Source organism: Somniosus microcephalus, chromosome 8 (assembly GCF_052327205.1).
Source record: "Somniosus microcephalus isolate GS21.2 chromosome 8, FLI_Smic_1.0, whole genome shotgun sequence".
Lineage (NCBI taxonomy): Eukaryota > Metazoa > Chordata > Chondrichthyes > Squaliformes > Somniosidae > Somniosus > Somniosus microcephalus.
This window is the reverse complement of record NC_140994.1, coordinates 10328500-10348075: the sequence shown is the minus strand read 5'-3', so window position 1 is coordinate 10348075 and position 19576 is coordinate 10328500. Positions and strand designations below refer to the sequence as shown.

The 19576-nt window shown below is 48.4% G+C and overlaps 1 protein-coding gene across 2 annotated transcripts in view; it reads right to left on the bottom strand.

Annotated features, from left to right (window-relative positions):
- slit1a (slit homolog 1a (Drosophila)) overlaps positions 1-19576 on the bottom strand; it is a 328910-nt gene that overhangs the window by 195901 nt on the left and 113433 nt on the right. For both annotated transcript variants that reach the window (XM_085994232.1, XM_085994233.1), the window contains exons 5-7: positions 16917-16988; positions 15100-15171; positions 10630-10701 (exon numbers count right to left, since the gene is read on the bottom strand). In XM_085994232.1, the coding sequence (XP_085850358.1) occupies positions 10630-10701; positions 15100-15171; positions 16917-16988 (216 nt within the window). The remainder of the gene's footprint in view (positions 1-10629; positions 10702-15099; positions 15172-16916; positions 16989-19576) is intronic.

Sequence of the window (19576 nt, the reverse complement as noted above, 5' to 3'; positions counted from 1 at the left end):
GCTCTACACAAAATGGCTGCCCTCTAGGATGCCTGAACCAACAATTGTACAGCAAGAAATAGAAGCAACATGAGCTGATTGAGAGACATCAATAAGTCAATAGATATATAACACGGGAGGATTATTGGGCACTTCTGCAGAACCCTATGAAAAAAATAAATGTCCTCAGGTAAAAATAGACCCTTTAATAGTCCAGAGTTGACTGCTCTGGGCAGTGTACTGGTTAGAGAGGGAGGGTATGGAGGTCTTTGAGAGTGTGTGCACATGCCTCACCATTCATAGTAGTTTTATAGCTCTTACTGTGCTGGTAGAGTCACAGGCACTGAGGAAGGGGGGGGGGAGATTCAAGCAACACGCCAAGTCTGCAGAGACCAGGGAACGAAATTACAAGACGGGGAAATCAATATAATATGATTAGGTCGGCTCTCCAACCTATTCATGCAGTCCCCCAGGCAAAGCTCTGAAAGTAATTACCCATCTCCAGTGCAGGGCGTCCTCTTGCATTGTCAATACCTCAAGGTTAATTTACTGCTTCCAGTAAACCGTGTCGCTACGTGAGGTGTTCTTTTTAATGATTGAGGAATCGAGGTGAAAGGTCAAGGCTCATAGTGCAGGACACCATCATAAGAAATCAAGGTTATTCAGGAAGTAACGATTAAGTGATGGCAAGCTTCAGTATTTAAAAAAAAACCTGTAGATTGTAGGACTGAGGGAGCTGAGGAACGCTACCATGTCGAGCACTTCGGAAAGAATGTGTTAAGAGTAGGAAATGGTGAGATGAGTGCAGATTTCAACCCAGTTAGGGTACAGAGTGGAGGAAGGAAGAGTTTGTAGGACGTGGTTCTGGAGTTAAGAAAGAAAGAACTTGCATTTCTATAGCACCTCTCACAACCTCAGAATGTCCCAAAGTGCTTTATAGCCAATGAAGTACTTTCGAAATGTGGTCACTGTTATAATGTAGGAATCGTGACAGCCAATTTGCGCACAGCAAGCTCCAACAAACAGCAATCAAATAAATGATCAGCTCATCTATCTTTTAGTTGTTGGTTGAAGGATAAAGATTTTGGAGGCTAGTGGTGTTGGGAATATAGATGTGGTACTGTGCATGATTCTCTTTAATGGAACCGATTCCCTCGTCTGTTGATGGTTCTGCACCCCCTCCCCCTTCTCAAGAGTCATTGAACCATCCAATATCAGTGTTTGTGTTTATTGACCGAGAACCTCTACTGAACAGAAATTGTCTCTCCACTGTAAATTGCTTCTCCGTAAAGCTGCAGGATTGACATCACAATCGCTTATCCTTTTTCAGTGAACAGCTAGTGTCGAGTGTTAGAGAATGACCCGAGAGACAGTCTCCATGTCGCAAGACCGGAAGGAACACGAAGGAAAAAAAATGCAGGACAAAATTGCATCGTAAATGTAAAAGAATAATCCCCCACACCATCCCCTGCCGTCCCCCCGCATTTGTTTCCACCTCATCCTCTCCTGAAGGTTTTGCCTCTTGCTGGGATTCCATGGGTACCGACTACCCACCCACCACTCACCCAATCAGAGGGCAGCCAGTAATTGTGGCCATTCTTCATGTGCCAGCTTAGACTGTGACAAGGGGTTTGGTCATTTAGGGTGTTATACAATGGGAGTGAATGGGAAGGTGTTTGGTCATTTGGGGGGAAAAATTCGGTTGCTTTTTGCCTCCCGTTAGCTAATGCGGCGCAAAGCAACTAGCGCCCGGGCGTGGCGATGTTTGCGCTGCTCGCGAAATTGACCAGACATTTTGTGGTGGCGCTAAACACTACCGCCATGATCTCCTGCGCCCACAGATCGTGATGCCAGTCGAGCGTGCAACGCCCCGGACTGGATACTGAGTGGCACCCCCTACCTTACCGCCTGCCGCTAGCAACGACAGGTTGAGGGGAGCGTTTTGCAGTCAGGAAGGGACTGGGGGAGCGCTATTTAAAGGCGACCGCTTCCAGCCTTTTTTTGTCGGCGACATTTTTGCACCACGCATTCTGAGAGAGAGAGAGACTTCTGGAGAGATTCAACGCTGTGTTGAAGGAGTTTTGGGTACTGAGCAGCACTTTGCAGATTGATTTTGATTTGCCCTTCCTTGTATCGATTTAGAAGAGACTGTGGGGGCTGCACTCTGAGCTCTTTCCCTGGGCCTCTCCATTGTTCTTTCCAGCAGATTTGATGTACAGGTCTCTCCAGGCCGAGATTCAAGGCTGCAATGAGCAGGGTGTGGATGGAGAGCAAGATCGACCCTCCCCTTTAAGAACTGGCCGGCGCCAGTGTGCCTGTGTTCCATTGCTGACTGACATCACATGAGCTTCGCCAGCGCTCTGAGGTAGCGCCTCGCTCCTCGGCGTTAGCGCCATAAGAGAGGTGTGTAGCGCCTGATTTAGCGCTCCAATCACCTCCAGGGGCGAGAGAAGCCAAGTTTGCAGTCGGAGGCGATAATTAGCGCCAGGCGCTAAACTTTGCACCCAGCCGATAATTGCGCCCCAAACGGGGCGATACCGAATTTCTCCCCTTTGGAGTTCGGTGTCAGCCAGTATCTCAGTTGGTGGCAGCCTCTCCTCTGGGTCAGAAGGTTGCACATTCAAGCCCCCACTCCAGAGGCTTGTGCACAAAAATCTAAGCTGACACGCCAGTGCAGTGCTGAGGGAGCGCTGCACTGGCGGTGGTGCCATCTTTTGGATGAGACGTAAAACCGAGGCCCCGCCTGCTCTCTCAGGTGGATGTAAAAGATCCCATGGCCACTATTTTGAAGAAGAGCAGGGGAGTTCTCCCAGGTGTCTTGGGCCAATATTTATCCTTCAATAAACATCACTAAAAAAACAGAATATCTGGTCATTAAAACATTGCTGTTTGTGGGAGCTTGCTGTGCGCAAATTGGCTGCAGCGTTTCCTACATTACAACAGTGACTACACTTTAAAAAAAAGTGCTTCATTGGTTGTAAAACACTTTGGGACGTCCCGAGGTTGTGAAAGGCGCGATCGAAATGTAAGTCTTTCTTTTTTCTTCTATACAATGGGAGTGAATGGGAAGAAAGACTTGCATTTCTATCATGCTGTTCACAACCACCGGATGTCCCAAAGCGCTTTACAGCCAATGAAGTACCTTTGTTTTGAAGTGTAGTCACTGTTGTCATGCAGGAAACGCGACAGCCAATTTGCTCACAGCAAGCTCCCACAAACAGCAATATGATAATGACCAGATAATCTGTTTTAGTGATGTTGATTGAGAGATAAACATTGGCCCCAGGACACCGGGGAGAACTCCCCCCTGCTCTTCCTCAAAATAGTGCCGTGGGATCTTTTACGTCCACCCGAGAGGGAAGACGGGGCCTCGGTTTAATGTCTCATCCGAAAGACGGCACCTCCGACAGTGCAGCACTCCCTCAGCACCGCACTGGGAGTGTCAGCCTGGATTTTTGTGCTCAAGTCTCTGGAGTGGGGGCGTGAACCCACGACCTTCTGATGAGGTTCCCTGGACTCTGCGCTGCTCCTGTCTGTGCATGTACCTGCTCTTGACAGTAACACTCCACACAGGACACAGAGAGGTTGCAGGAGTCTAAATTAAATTTCCATTTGAAAAGCTACATATTTAATCAATGCAGGTCAGACAAGGACTGAGTTAATGGCAGGTGATTTAAACATTTCAATATCTCTAGGCTTATAAATGAGTAAGAAATGATTTGCTGAATTGAAAGTGGGCAAATTGGATTTCAAAAACAATGTCCTTAGAGATGGATTTATAAATCTTTTTTTAACCTTCTCAGAGAATTTTCTGCTCATTAAGGTGAGACTGTATCAGTGCTGGTGAATGAGGCACATTCCACGTTTCACCCATTGTCAGTGCAAACACTCCCAGGGAAGGTACAGCACGGGTTAGATACAGAGCAAAGCTCCCTCTACACTGTCCCATCAAACACTCCCAGGGCAGGTACAGCACGGGTTAGATACAGAATAAAACTCCCTCTACACTGTCCCATCAAACACTCCCAGGACAGGTACAGCACGGGTTAGATACAGAGAAAAGCTCCCTCTACACTGTCCCATCAAACACTCCCAGGGTAGGTACAGCACGGGTTAGATACAGAGTAAAGCTCCCTCTACACTGTCCCATCAAACACTCCCAGGGCAGGTACAGCACGGGTTAGATACAGAGTAAAGCTCCCTCTACACTGTCCCATCAAACACTCCCAGGGCAGGTATATCACGGGTTAGATACAGAGTAAAGCTCCCTCTACACTGTCCCATCAAACACTCCCAGCGCTGGTACAGCACGGGTTAGATACAGAGTAAAGCTCCCTCTACACTGTCCCATCAAACACTCCCAGGGCAGGTACAGCACGGGTTAGATGCAGAGTAAAGCTCCCTCTACACTGTCCCATCAAACACTCCCAGGGCAGGTACAGCACGGGTTAGATACAGAGTAAAGCTCCCTCTGCACTGTCCCATCAAACACTCCCAGGGCAGGTACATCACGGGTTAGATACAGAGTAAAGCTCCCTCTACACTGTCCCATCAAACACTCCCAGGGCAGGTACATCACGGGTTAGATACAGAGTAAAGCTCCCTCTACACTGTCCCATCAAACACTCCCAGGGCTGGTACAGCACGGGTTAGATACAGAGTAAAGCTCCCTCTGCACTGTCCCATCAAACACTCCCAGGGCAGGTACAGCACGGGTTAGATACAGAGTAAAGCTCCCTCTACACTGTCCCATCAAACACTCCCAGGGCAGGTACAGTACAGGTTAGATGCAGAGTAAAGCTCCCTCACACTGTCCCATCAAACACTCCCAGGGCAGGTACAGCACGGGTTAGATACAGAGTAAAGCTCCCTCTACACTGTCCCATCAAATACTCCCAGGGCAGGTACAGCACGGGTCAGATACAGAGTAAAGCTCCCTCTACACTGTCCCATCAAACACTCCCAGGGCAGGTACAGCACGGGTTAGATACAGAGTAAAGCTCCCTCTACACTGTCCCATCAAACACTCCCAGGGCAGGTACAGCACGGGTTAGATACAGAGTAAAGCTCCCTCTACACTGTCCCATGAAACACTCCCAGGGAAGGTACAGCACGGGATACAGAGTAAAGCTCCCTCTACACTGTCCCATGAAACAATCCCAGGGCAGGTACAGCACTGGTTAGATACAGAGTAAAGCTCCCTCTACACTGTCCCATCAAACACTCCCAGGGCAGGTACAGCACGGGTTAGATACAGAGTAAAGCTCCCTCTACACTATCCCATCAAACACTCCCACGGCAGGTACAGCATGGGTTAGATACAGAGTAAAGCTCCCTCTACACTGTCCCCATCAAACACTCCCAGGGCAGGTACAGCACTGGTTAGATACAGAGTAAAGCTCCCTCTACACTGTCCCATCAAACACTCCCAGGGCAGGTACAGCACGGGTTAGATACAGAGTAAAGCTCCCTCTACACTGTCCCATCAAACACTCCCAGGGCAGGTACAGCACGGGTTAGATACAGAGTAAAGCTCCCTCTACACTGTCCCATCAAACACTCCCAGGGCAGGTACAGCACGGGTTAGATACAGAGTAAAGCTCCCTCTACACTGTCCCATCAAACACTCCCAGGGCAGGTACAGCACGGGTTAGATACAGAGTAAAGCTCGCTCTACACTGTCCCATGAAACACTCCCAGGGAAGGTACAGCACGGGATACAGAGTAAAGCTCCCTCTACACTGTCCCATCAAACAATCCCAGGGCAGGTACAGCACTGGTTAGATACAGAGTAAAGCTCCCTCTACACTGTCCCATCAAACACTCCCAGGGCAGGTACAGCACGGGTTAGATACAGAGTAAAGCTCCCTCTACACTGTCCCATCAAACACTCCCACGGCAGGTTAAGCATGGGTTAGATACAGAGTAAAGCTCCCTCTACACTGTCCCCATCAAACACTCCCAGGGCAGGTACAGCACTGGTTAGATACAGAGTAAAGCTCCCTCTACACTGTCCCATCAAACACTCCCAGGGCAGGTACAGCACGGGTTAGATACAGAGTAAAGCTCCCTCTACACTGTCCCATCAAACACTCCCAGGGCAGGTACAGCACGGGTTAGATACAGAGTAAAGCTCCCTCTACACTGTCCCATCAAACACTCCCAGGGCAGGTACAGCACGGGTTAGATACAGAGTAAAGCTCCCTCTACACTGTCCCATCAAACACTCCCAGGGGAGGTACAGCACGGGTTAGATACAGAGTAAAGCTCGCTCTACACTGTCCCATGAAACACTCCCAGGGAAGGTACAGCACGGGATACAGAGTAAAGCTCCCTCTACACTGTCCCATCAAACAATCCCAGGGCAGGTACAGCACTGGTTAGATACAGAGTAAAGCTCCCTCTACACTGTCCCATCAAACACTCCCAGGGCAGGTACAGCACGGGTTAGATACAGAGTAAAGCTCCCTTTACACTGTCCCATCAAACACTCCCAGGGCAGGTACAGCACTGGTTAGATACAGAGTAAAGCTCCCTCTACACTGTCCCATCAAACACTCCCAGGGCAGGTACAGCACGGGTTAGATACAGAGTAAAGCTCCCTCTACACTGTCCCATCAAACACTCCCACGGCAGGTACAGCACGGGTTAGATACAGAGTAAAGCTCCCTCTACACTGTCCCCATCAAACACTCCCAGGGCAGGTACAGCACTGGTTAGATACAGAGTAAAGCTCCCTCTACACTGTCCCATCAAACACTCCCAGGGCAGGCACAGCACGGGTTAGATACAGAGTAAAGCTCCCTCGACACTGTCCCATCAAACACTCCCAGGGCAGGTACAGCACGGGTTAGATACAGAGTAAAGCTACCTCTACACTGTCCCATCAAACACTCCCAGGGCAGGTACAGCACTGGTTAGATACAGAGTAAAGCTCCCTCTACACTGCCCCATCAAACACTCCCAGGGCAGGTACAGCACGGGTTAGATACAGAGTAAAGCTCCCTCTACACTGTCCCATCAAACACTCCCAGGGCAGGTACAGCACGGGTTAGATACAGAGTAAAGCTCCCTCTACACTGTCCCATCAAACACTCCCAGGGCAGGTACAGCACGGGTTAGATACAGAGTAAAGCTCCCTCTACACTGTCCCATCAAACACTCCCAGGGCAGGTACAGCATGGGTTAGATACAGAGTAAAGCTCCCTCTACACTGTCCCCATCAAACACTCCCAGGGCAGGTACAGCACTGGTTAGATACAGAGTAAAGCTCCCTCTACACTGTCCCATCAAACACTCCCAGGGCAGGCACAGCACGGGTTAGATACAGAGTAAAGCTCCCTCTACACTGTCCCATCAAACACTCCCAGGGCAGGTACAGCACGGGTTAGATACAGAGTAAAGCTCCCTCTACACTGTCCCATCAAACACTCCCAGGGCAGGTACAGCACGGGTTAGATACAGAGTAAAGCTCCCTCTACACTGTCCCATGAAACACTCCCAGGGAAGGTACAGCACGGGTTAGATACAGAGTAAAGCTCCCTCTACACTGTCCCATCAAACACTCCCAGGGCAGGTACAGCACGGGTTAGATACAGAGTAAAGCTCCCTCTACACTGTCCCATCAAACACTCCCAGGGCAGGTACAGCACAGGTTAGATACAGAGTAAAGCTCCCTCTACACTGTCCCCATCAAACACTCCCAGGGCAGGTACAGCACTGGTTAGATACAGAGTAAAGCTCCCTCTACACTGTCCCATCAAACACTCCCAGGGCAGGTACAGCACGGGTTAGATACAGAGTAAAGCTCCCTCTACACTGCCCCATCAAACACTCCCAGGGCAGGTACAGCACGGGTTAGATACAGAGTAAAGCTCCCTCTACACTGTCCCATCAAACACTCCCAGGGCAGGTACAGCACGGGTTAGATACAGAGTAAAGCTCCCTCTACACTGTCCCATCAAACACTCCCAGGGCAGGTACAGCACGGGTTAGATACAGAGTAAAGCTCCCTCTACACTGTCCCATCAAACACTCCCAGGGCAGGTACAGCACGGGTTAGATACAGAGTAAAGCTCCCTCTACACTGTCCCATCAAACACTCCCAGGGCAGGTACAGCACGGGTTAGATACAGAGTAAAGCTCCCTCTACACTGTCCCATCAAACACTCCCAGGGAAGGTACAGCACGGGTTCGACACAGAGTAAAGCTCCCTCTACACTGTCCCATCAAACACTCCCAGGGCAGGTACAGCACAGGTTAGATACAGAGTAAAGCTCCCTCTACACTGTCCCATCAAACACTCCCAGGGCAGGTACAGCACAGGTTAGATGCAGAGTAAAGCTCCCTCTGCACTGTCCCTCAAACACTCCCAGGGAAGGTACAGCACGGGTTTGATACAGATTAAAGCTCCCTCTACACTGTCCCATCAAACACTCCCAGGGCAGGTACAGCACGGGTTAGCTACAAAGTAAAGCTCCCTCTACACTGTCCCATCAAACACTCCCAGGGCAGGTACAGCACGGGTTAGATACAGAGTAAAGCTCCCTCTACACTGTCCCATCTAACAGTATCAGGGCAGGTACAGCACGGGTTAGATACAGAGTAAAGCTCCCTCTACACTGTCCCATCCAACACTCCCAGGGCAGGTACAGCACGGGTTAGATACAGAGTAAAGCTCCCTCTACACTGTCCCATCAAACACTCCCAGGGCAGGTACAGCACGGGTTAGATACAGAGTAAAGCTCCCTCTACACTGTCCCATCAAACACTCCCAGGGCAGGTACAGCACGGGTTAGATACAGAGTAAAGCTCCCTCTACACTGTCCCATCAAACACTCCCAGGGCAGGTGCAGCACGGGTTAGATACAGAGTAAAGCTCCCTCTACACTGTCCCATCAAACACTCCCAGGGCAGGTACAGCACGGGTTAGATACAGAGTAAAGCTCCCTCTACACTGTCCCATCAAACACTCCCAGGGAAGGTACAGCACGGGTTAGACACAGAGTAAAGCTCCCTCTACACTGTCCCATCAAACACTCCCAGGGCAGGTACAGCACAGGTTAGATACAGAGTAAAGCTCCCTCTACACTGTCCCTCAAACACTCCCAGGGAAGGTACAGCACGGGTTAGATACAGATTAAAGCTCCCTCTGCACTGTCCCATCAAACACTCCCAGGGCAGGTACAGCACGGGTTAGATACAGAGTAAAGCTCCCTCTACACTGTCCCATCAAACACTCCCAGGGCAGGTACAGCAGGGGTTAGATACAGATTAAAGCTCCCTCTGCACTGTCCCATCAAACACTCCCAGGGCAGGTACAGCACGGGTTAGATACAGAGTAAAGCTCCCTCTACACTCTCCCATCAAACACTCCCAGGGCAGGTACAGCACGGGTTAGATACAGAGTAAAGCTCCCTCTACACTGTCCCATCAAACACTCCCAGGGCAGGTACAGCATGGGTTAGATACAGAGTAAAGAGCTACAGTGGGAAGCTTCGGGAATTCCCTCTATCATCATGAGCCATCAGTGGAGTCGACCAAAACAACACTACCCACCCCGGGGCCCAGTGGGAATGCTCCTGGGTGATGCTACGGGGCAGAGACTCGGCGTTGCTGGGTCCTCCTGTATTCATTCACCCTCGCTGGGTGGCAACTGCCCCCTTTACCCCTGCATTGCACCCCAAGACCCGAGGAGTGGAGTGGAGAAAATGAGCCAGGGACGGAAGAGGAGGGGGAAAGAAAGTGTATTTTCTATAAAGTCAATAAAAGTGAGTGTTGACTATCTTTGGGAAAAGTTACAAAGTCAGCTCTCTCCAGCTGGCTACGGGACAGCTTGTCTCAGCAGATACACCATCGGTGTCTTTAAACGCAGACGTAAAAACGTTATAATCATGTTTGCCGCGGCTCAGTTAGTGGCATCCTCGCCTCTGAGGCAGAAGGTTGTGGGTTCAAGTCCCACTCCAGAGACTTGAGCACAAAATCCAGGTTGACACGCCCAGTGCAGTACTGAGGGAGTGCTGCACTGCCGGAGGTGCCGTCTTTCGTCTGAGACGTTAAACCTCTTAGGTGGATGTAAAAGATCCAACAACACTATTTCGAAGAAGAGCAGGAGAGTTCTCTCTGGTGTTCTGGCCAATATTTATCACTAAACCAATATCAGTAGAACAGATGATCTGGTCATTATCACATTGCTGTTTGTGGGAGCTTGCTGTGCGCAAGTTGGCTGCCACGTGTCCTACATTACAACAGTGACTACGCTTCAAAAAGAAGTACTTCTTTGGCTGTGAAGGACATTGGGATGTCCTGAGGTTGTGAAAGGCGCTATAGAAATGCAAATCTTTCTTTAATCAGCACTGTTATGTATTTCTCATCTTGTCTGCTGGTACTAATTAACCTTCAAAGATTTATGGATGTGAATCTCCTCTGTTCCTGTTCTTTGAATCCTTGAGCAGGCAATGAACTACAGGAAAGCTGATGAGTCACCCACTGGTGACCCACATACCATTTCCCCGAGTCTTTCCATGTTACACTTGTGACACATCTGTCCTTGTTACAGGCATCTCTTGTTATCGTGTTATGGTTATTGAACATGGCAAAAATCACCGTTAAAAGTGCGATGCTCACAGAGGTCTTCAGACCCGTACTTACAAGGTGCGAAGCTTTGGCATGTGGTTGAAGCTGGAGACAGGAATATTGCTGATATTATTGTTATTCAGCGTCCTGGAAAAATCGAAACAAAAACAATTAATTAACTTTAATTATCTTTTTCCATCGATTTTATCCCCTCCCCCTCCTCTTGTTGGGGTATAGTTCCATGGACACTGGGAGCCCTTCAGTACACCATCCAACTCAATCATTCTTCAAATGTGATCTGGATAAGCTATTTGATGAAGAGAAACATAGAAACATAGAAGATAGGAGCAGGAGTAGGCCATTCGGCCCCTCGAGCCTGTTCCGCCATTCAATGAGATCATGGCTGATCATCCAAACTCAGTACCCTGTCCCTGCCTTCTCCCCATATCCCTTGATCCCTTTAGCCTTAAGAAATATATCTAACTCCTTCTTGAATATATTTAATGAATTGGCCTCAACTGCCTTCTGTGGTAGAGAATTCCACAGGTTCATCACTCTCTGGGTGAAGAAATTCCTCCTCATCTCTGTCCTAAATGGCTTACCCCTTATCCTTAGACTGTGACCCCTGGTTCTGGACTCCCCGACCATCAGGAACATCCTTCCTGCATCTAGTCTGTCTAGTCCTGTTAGAATTTTCCTATCAAAACTGAGCCCAATCCTTTCCTCACCCACACCCAAGGTACACTGGCAGGAACCCCAGCTGATTTTTAAGAGATTTTGTGCTCCTTTGAGGTGAGGGGTGATAACAAAATGTGGAATGGAACACTTGCCATTGTCACCACCAAGCACTCCCCGACCCGTACAGCACAGCTGAGATGCAGAGTAAATCTCCCTGGACTACACCCCGAAACAGGGTTACCAACCCTCCAGAATTGCCCTGGAGTCTCCAGGAATTAAATATTAATATCCAGAACACTGCTATGAGCAACACCCAGGGGAACAATAATACGGGCATCAAAAAACATTGTGGCCTAGAAATTAGCCGCCTTAGCGCCTCCCGTTATCGCCTCTGGGGGAGGGGGCGATAACGGGGCACGAAGCACTACCGACTGGGCGCAGCGAGAAGGTCGCCTCCCGCTATATCTGGCGTGAGGTTTGTGATGGCGGCATGGCGTTGTGCCCCGATCTCCTTCATCCGGAGATCATGATGTCATCATCGTGTGCATCACCTCCGTAGCACCCCGGACCCAAACTTCGGTTCCGCCCCCTACAGCATCGCCGGGCAAAAACACCGGGTGCTGTAGGAGGCGTTCATTGGGAGGCCGGGCGCTTCGAGGGCGATACTTAAAGGCGAGGTGGCCGAGGTAAGTGGAAAAAAATTGTGAAATGCTCTTTCTGTTTTTTTTTTCATTTTTCTTCGCCAGCGATCGATCAGCTCTAAGGAGAACAACCCCAGCTTCACCAGTCTATCCACGTAACTAAAGTTCCTCATCCCTGGAATCATTCTTGTAAATCTTTTCTGCACCCTCTCTAAGGCCTTCACATCCTTCCTAAAATGTGGTGCCCAGAATTGGACACAATACTCCAGTTGAGGCCGAACCAGTGTTTTATAAAGGTTCACCATAACTTCCTTGCTTTTGTACTCTGTGCCTCTATTTATGAAGTCCAGTATCCCATATGCTTTTTTAACCGCTTTCTCAACCTGCCCTGCCACCTTCAATGATTTGTGCACATATACCCCAGGTCTCTCTGTTCATGCACCACCTTTAGGATTGTACCCTTCAGTTTATATTGCCTCTCCTCATTCTTTTTACCAAAATGTATCACTTTGCACTTTTCTGCGTTAAATTTCATTTGCCACGTGTCCGCCCATTCCACCAGCCTGTTTATGTCCTCTTGAAGTCTATCACTATCCTCCTCACTTTTCACTATACTTCCAAGTTTTGTGTCATCTGCAAATTTTGAAATTGTGCCCTGTACTTCCAAGTCCAAGTCATTACAGGAAACTTTCGTTTAACCGGAGGTTAAATGTCCGGAAAGCTCTATCTACCGGCAAAATTCAGGAGCCGTTTCCTATAAGTTTTTTTACTTCTCGTTGCTTTTTTTTCCAGTCGTGGCTCCCAAGCGTCTAGCTGAAGCTGTTGCTTAGCTACAGAGACGCTTTTAAGCTGCGGCCGACTGCTTTGAAGCTGTTGCTAAGCAACAGGGTTTGTTGTTTCATACGGAGCTGAGAAGCTCCGTATGTTTTAACATTAGCGCTGGTTTATACAGCAGTTTTGATGGGACGGCACCAACTCGGTCCCGTCAGTGCCGGATACCAGAAAGTTTCCTGTAATATACATCAAGAAAAGCAGTGGTCCTAGTACCGACCCCTGGGGAACACCACTGTACACCTTCCTCCAGTCCAAAAAACAACCGTTCACCACTACTCTCTCTTTCCTGTCACTTATTCAATTTCGTATCCATGCTGCCACTGTCCCTTTTATTCCATGGGCTTCAACTTTGATGGCAAGCCTATTATGTGGCACTTTGTCGAACGAATTTTGGAAATCCATGTACACCACGTCAACCGCATTGCCCTCATCAACCCTCTCTGTTACCTCATCAAAAAACTCAATCAAGTTGGTTAAACACGATTTGCCTTTAACAAATCCGTGCTGACTTTCCTTAATTAATCCACACTTGTCCAAGTGACTGTTAATTTTGTCCCTGATTATTGTTTCTAAAAGCTTCCCCACGACCGAGGTTAAACTGACCGGCCTATAGTTGCTGGTTTATCTTTGCACCCTTTTTGAATAAGGGTGTAACATTTGCAATCCTCTGGCACCACCCCTGTTTCTAAGGAGGATTGGAAGATTATGGCCAGTACCTCCGTGACTTCTTCCTTCACTTCCCTCAGCATTCTAGGATGCATCCCATCCGGTCCTGGTGACTTATCTACTTTAAGTACAGACAGCCTTTCTAGTACCTCGTCTTTATCAATTCTTATCCTATCAAGTGTCTCCACTACCTCCTCCTTTACTATGTCTATGGCAGCATCCTCTTCCTTGGTGAAGACAGATGCAAAGTACTCGTTTAGTACCTCAGCCATACCCTCTGCCTCCATGCATAGGTCTCCTTTTTGGTCCATAATCGGCCCCACCCCCCCTCTTACTACCTGTTTACTATTTATATGCCTATAGAAGACATTTTATGTCGGCTGCCATTCTATTCTCATACCCTCTCTTTGCCTCTCTTATTTTCTTTTTCACTTCTCCTCTGAACTTTCTATATTGAGCCTGATTCTCAGATGTATTCTCGACCTGACATCTGTCCTACGCGCTCCTTTTCTGCTTCATCATATTCTCTATCTGTTTCGTCATCTAGGGAGCTCTGATTTTAGTTGCCCTACCTTTCCCCCAAGTGGGAATGTACCTCGACTGTACCCGAACTATTTCCTCTTTAAAGGCAGCCCATATAGTTTTGCCTGCCAATCTTTGATTCCAATTTACCTGTGCCAGATCCGTTCTCATCCCACTGAAATTTGCCTTCCTCCAATTAAGTATTTTTACTCTAGATTGCTCCTTTTCCATAGCTAATCTAAACCTTATGATACTATAATCATTGTTCCCTAAATGTTCCCCTACTGAGATATAACACCAGTGCAAGAGGAGATGCTGGAGTGTACAATATGCTTATTCCCATCAGGAGGGCCCTCTAGTGTTCATAGGAACAGGAGTAGACCATTCAGCCCCTCGAGCCTGTTCCGCCATTCAATGAGATCAGGACTGATCTGTGACCTAACTCCATATACCTGCCTTTGCACCATATCCCTTAATACCTTTGGTTAACAAAAATCTATCAATCTCAGATTTAAAATTAACAATTGACCCAGCATCAATTGCCGTTTGCAGAAGAGAGTTCCAAACTTCTACCTCCCTTTGTGTAGAAGTGTTTCCTAACTTCACTCCTGAATTTTTAGACACTGCCCCCTCGTCCTAGACTTCCCAACCAGGGGAAGTAGTTTCTCTCTATCTACCCTATCTGTTCCCCTTAATATCTTGAAAACTTTGATCAAATCACCCCTTAACCGTCTAAATTCTAGGGAATTCAACCCTAATTTGTGTAATCTCTCCTCGTAATTTAACCCCTGAAGTCCGGGTATCATTCTGGTAAACCTACGCTGCACTCCCGCCAAGGCCAATATATCCTTCCTAAGGTGTGGTGCCCAGAACTGCTCCCAGTGCTCCAGGTGTGGTCTAACCAGGGTTTTGTTCAAATAACGACCAACCAGTACAATACATATCAGAGGCTACGTGGAGTGAGCAACATCATCTCCCCTCTGAGATACGCTGTTACTGCGTTTGCACAAAAAGACAACATTTGGGAGAGGAGTTCAGACGCGGTTTATAACATCGCACGGGAGAGGCTCAGGATCACCACTCGCCTCTCATGGGAATGAGCTGGGTGCTCCTGATGTTTCACAGGATGGGATCCCTAGGTAACCTGAAAGCGCGACCCAACAAACAAACAACTACGCAGACAGACGGGACGGCAAAGACTTACAGAACCTCCAGGCTCCTCAGGGCTCGGAATGCCCCTTCCTCAATGCAAGTAATTTGGTTTTTATCCAGCTGCCTGTTATAAAAGAGAGAGATAAGGAATAGACAGAGGCCGTTAGCAGTGAGACTTTAACCATCCAGGCCACAGGCCGCTTACCCGCGCATTATCTCTGCTGGACCCTAACCCTCTGGATTATGAGCGAATCTATGAAGGTTTCTCTCCCTCACTAGCATTTTACTTAAAGTTTGGCACCGCACCGTGAAAACCCCTTTAAATGGGCTCGGCTTTTTTTTAATCTATACCGTCAGTCTTTTCTGATTCCCTCTCCCCTTTGTCATCTGACGTAGACAGAGAGTGGGGGAGATAACTAGAGGGAGAGAGGGACAAAAAGTGGGCGATAGAGAGACAAGAGAATGGGAGAGATAGATAGACAGAGAGTGGAAAAGAGGAACAGAAGGTGGAAGATAGATATAGAGAGTGGGAGAGACAGAGAGTGGGAGAGACAGAGAGACAGAGAATGGGAAAGATGAACTGAAAAGGAGAGATAGATAGACAGAGAGTGGGAGAGATAAATGGAAAAAGGGCGAAAGACTAACAGACATTGAGAAAGTATAAGAAATCAGGAGAGAGAGAAAAGGAGACATAGAGACCCAACGATGTGCGGGTTAGGTTGATTGGCTATGATAAATTGACCCTTAGTGTTAGGGGGATTAAATACGTGGGGTTACGGGGATAGGGTGGGATATGTGTTGGTGTAGGGGTTACGGGGATCGGGTGGGATATGTGTCGGTGCAGGCTCGATGGGCCGAAATGGCCTCTATCTGCACTGTGGGGTTTCTGTGATTCTGTGACAGAGGTGGGGGATAGAGTAACATAAAATTAAAAATAGAGATAGAGATAGAATAAGAGAGAGACAGAATGGAGAGAGGTAGAGACAGAGATGGGGTACATATGGAGAAAGTGATGGAGACAGAGAGAGAAAGAGATAGATGGAGAGGAGAGAGAGGCAGACAGTGCTTTCCATTAAGTATGGAATCTCTCGGCAGAGATGCGATGCTCTTTATTCGAAATCACTCTCATTAATTGGATCCTTCCATCGTGTACAGCTGAGACTGTGATTACATTGGGGGTGGGAGTTAATCTCCGTGCCAACAACCGCTGTCTCTTCCCAGGGAAAGGCACTGGCTTTGTCCTGTTTTGGTTCTTGTGTAGGAAGAAGGGCTAATGTTAGCATTGTAACTGTCTTGGGATAAGGGGAAGATTGGCAATCTTTCCGGCCATCACGAGGAATCCAATTAAAGAGATATACCGAGCAAAGTCCCGGGCATTTTTTGAGTGTTTTATTTCAATTACCTTTGAACGTTTTCTTTCATTAGTTTTAAAAATATCAGAGGGAGAAGGAGGAGAAAAGGCTGTTTGACTGGGCGGAGGCAGTTGGTCAGCTGATGAAACTTCCAGGAATATGTCTAAGCAGAGTTGGCAATCCTGCTCCTCTCTGAGAGGGAGCAGTCTCAGGCTTGCTGGCTGTGTTGCGGGGTTGATGAAGGACGGTGAGTCTCACTGGAGCCAGCAGCGTCGGAGCGGAGTCTGACTGACCGAGCCCGTCATTGAGGCAGCTTCTCCTCCAATCGCAAGACTCGAATCAGCTACATCTCCGAGGGGATGGAATCCCAGTAACGTAGTGGAGAGGTCTGGGGCAGGAGCCCTTGGGGGACAGGTCGGAGAGCAGGAGGAAGCGAGCGAGCGCAGGAAGGGATAAGAAGGGAAAGATGGAGATGGATTTAACCAGCGAGGAGCTCGGGTCGACTGGCCGTACTCACAAATTCTTGATGTCGGTCGCTCCACGGAATGCCTTCCTGGGAATAGCCTGGATGAAATTCTCGCTCAGATCCCTGTGAAAATATCGAATTTCGCGTTACACTGAGTTGCCGGAGTCCGTGTTCCCTGTATATATAGAATGTGAGAGGTTGCAGCCCCCTATTCCATTATTTGAAGGGGCTGCTCCTCGATTTCTGGCTGCATTTCAGTCCCACGCTCCTGATCTTTGGTCACACAGTGCGGAGGGGAGCGGGCGGGTCGGGGGACCTCCTCGTAGGACTGCTCCTGGGCCTGGCCAAAGTGGCCATCAACTGGTCCAGGCAGTGGGCGGTCGAGGGGGTCGTTCGGCTCGACTGCTTGCCTCTCTTCCGCGGCCATGTTCGTGCCCGGGTGGCCCTGGAGATGGAGCACGCGGTGTCCGCCGGCACGCTCGAGGCCTTCCAAAACCGGTGGGCGCCGCGGGGACTGGAGTGCATCATCACGCCGGACAATCAAATTTTAATTTAATTTGTTAAGTTTCATTTAGTGTTTTATTAGTTACAGTATTTTTTTGTTTATGGGTTTCTCAAAAAGAGTACACTGAGTTGCCTGTGCTGAATAATGAATCATATTCACTGTCACTGTCAATAACTCCCGCTGTTGATGCTCCAGCATCTTTTCTGTTACTCTGCAGGGTTACTGTGTGGGTACGACACCGCTCGCACCTCCCATACATTCAGGATCTTACACTTCAGAATGCAACACCACACGTGTGTACATATGTATATGTGTCTGAATAAAGAAAGAACTTGCATTTCTACAGCACCTTTCATGACCTCAGGACAACCCAAAGCGCTTTACAGCCAATGAAGTACTTTTGAAGTGAAGTCACTGTTGCAATGCAGGGAAATGTGTATATATATATATGTACGGTAGTGTAGTGGTTATGTTACTGGGCTAGTAATAAAGAGAATATGAGTTCATATTCTATCGTGGCCATTTGGGAATTTGAACTCGGTTTCTTTTAAAAATCTGGGTTCAGTAAAAGTTCACTAATGTCCTTTAGGGAAGGACACCTGCCGTCCTTATCTGGCCTGGCCTGGCCTGTATGTGACTCCAGTCCCACTCCAACGTGGTTGACAATAGATACAAGGGGTCCCGATGGTGAGACTCCTTCTTTAAAGGGGTCCCAATCAATGTTCCCTCTTAGTTATTTTCGGTCGCGGGCCCTTTAACTGGCTGCGCGGCCCATTCAAATGTTCACGCACGCGCGGTTTTTCTCATGTAAAAACCAGTGCGTGGCCTGCGCGGGGCCTCCAGTGCGCTGCGCGGCCGCGGAGCCTAATGGGAACATTGCTCCCAATGGTGAGATTCCCTCATTAAAGACCAACCGTAGAATTAGGAATATAGGAACAGGAGGAGGCCATTCAGCCCCTTGAGCCTGTTCCACCATCCAATGAGATCATGGGCTGACCTGTATCCTAACTCCATCCACCTGCCTTGGCTCCATATCCCTTAATACCCTTGGCCAGCAAATATCTATCGAGCTCAGATTTTAAATTATTAATTGACCCCCAGCACCTGCTGCTTTTATGTGGGAGAGAGTTCCACACTCCTACCAGCCTTTGCGTGAAGAACCTCTCTCCTGAATGGCCTGGCTCTGATTTTAAGGTTATGTCCCCTTGTCCTAGACTCTCCCACCCACGGAAAACGTTTCTCTCCACCTACCTTATTAATTCATCTAAAAATCTCAATCAAATCACCCCTTAACCTTCTATATTCCAGGGAACACAAGCCTAGTTTATGTCATCTCTCCTCATAGTCTAGTCTTATTATTAATAGAGTGACGATGGGCCTATAACCTGTTCCCTGAGCTCTGGGGACCCTGCACTGTGCGGCTGTATGGTGAGGGGAGTCCAGAACAAAGGGGCATAACCTTAAAATTAGGGCTAGGCAATTCTGGAGTGACGTCAGGAAGCACTTCTTCACACAAGGGTAGTGGAATTCTGGAACTCTCTCCCCCAAAAAGCTGTTGAGGCTGGGGGTCAATTGAAAATGTCAAAACTGCGATTGATAGATTTTTGTTGGGTAAGGGGTATTAAGGGTTACGGAACCAAAGCGGGTAAATGCAGTTCAGGTACAGATTGGTCATGAACTCATTGAATGTCGGAACAGGCTTGAGGGGCTGAATGGCCTCCTCCCATTCCTGTAACACCCTGCTGTTGAAAGAAAGACAAATTATCTATAAAATATAACAATATCTGCTCTTATATAACACCTTATCACATGGAAACATCCCAAAGCACTTCACACCATAAATTACTTTTTGCAATGCAGTGACTGTTCGCTCAAACACATTCTGTGCCAGTAACATCCCATCAGCAACAGCTGGATGAATGATGAACTAATCCTTCTTTTGGGAGGTGCAGATTGAAAGAGGAATGTTCAGGACAAAATCAGGACACCCGGAGAACTCCCTGCAGGCATATCTCTTCAACAGCTTCACTTGTCAGTGGGTAGCACTCTCTCTCGCCTCCGAGCCAGAAGGTGGTGGGTTCAAGTCCCCCCTCCAGAGACTTGAGCACATAATCCAGGCTCACCCTCCCAGTGCCAGTGCTGAGTGAATGCTGCACTGTCGGAGGTGCCGCCCTTTGGATGAGACAACAACTTGCATTTATACAGC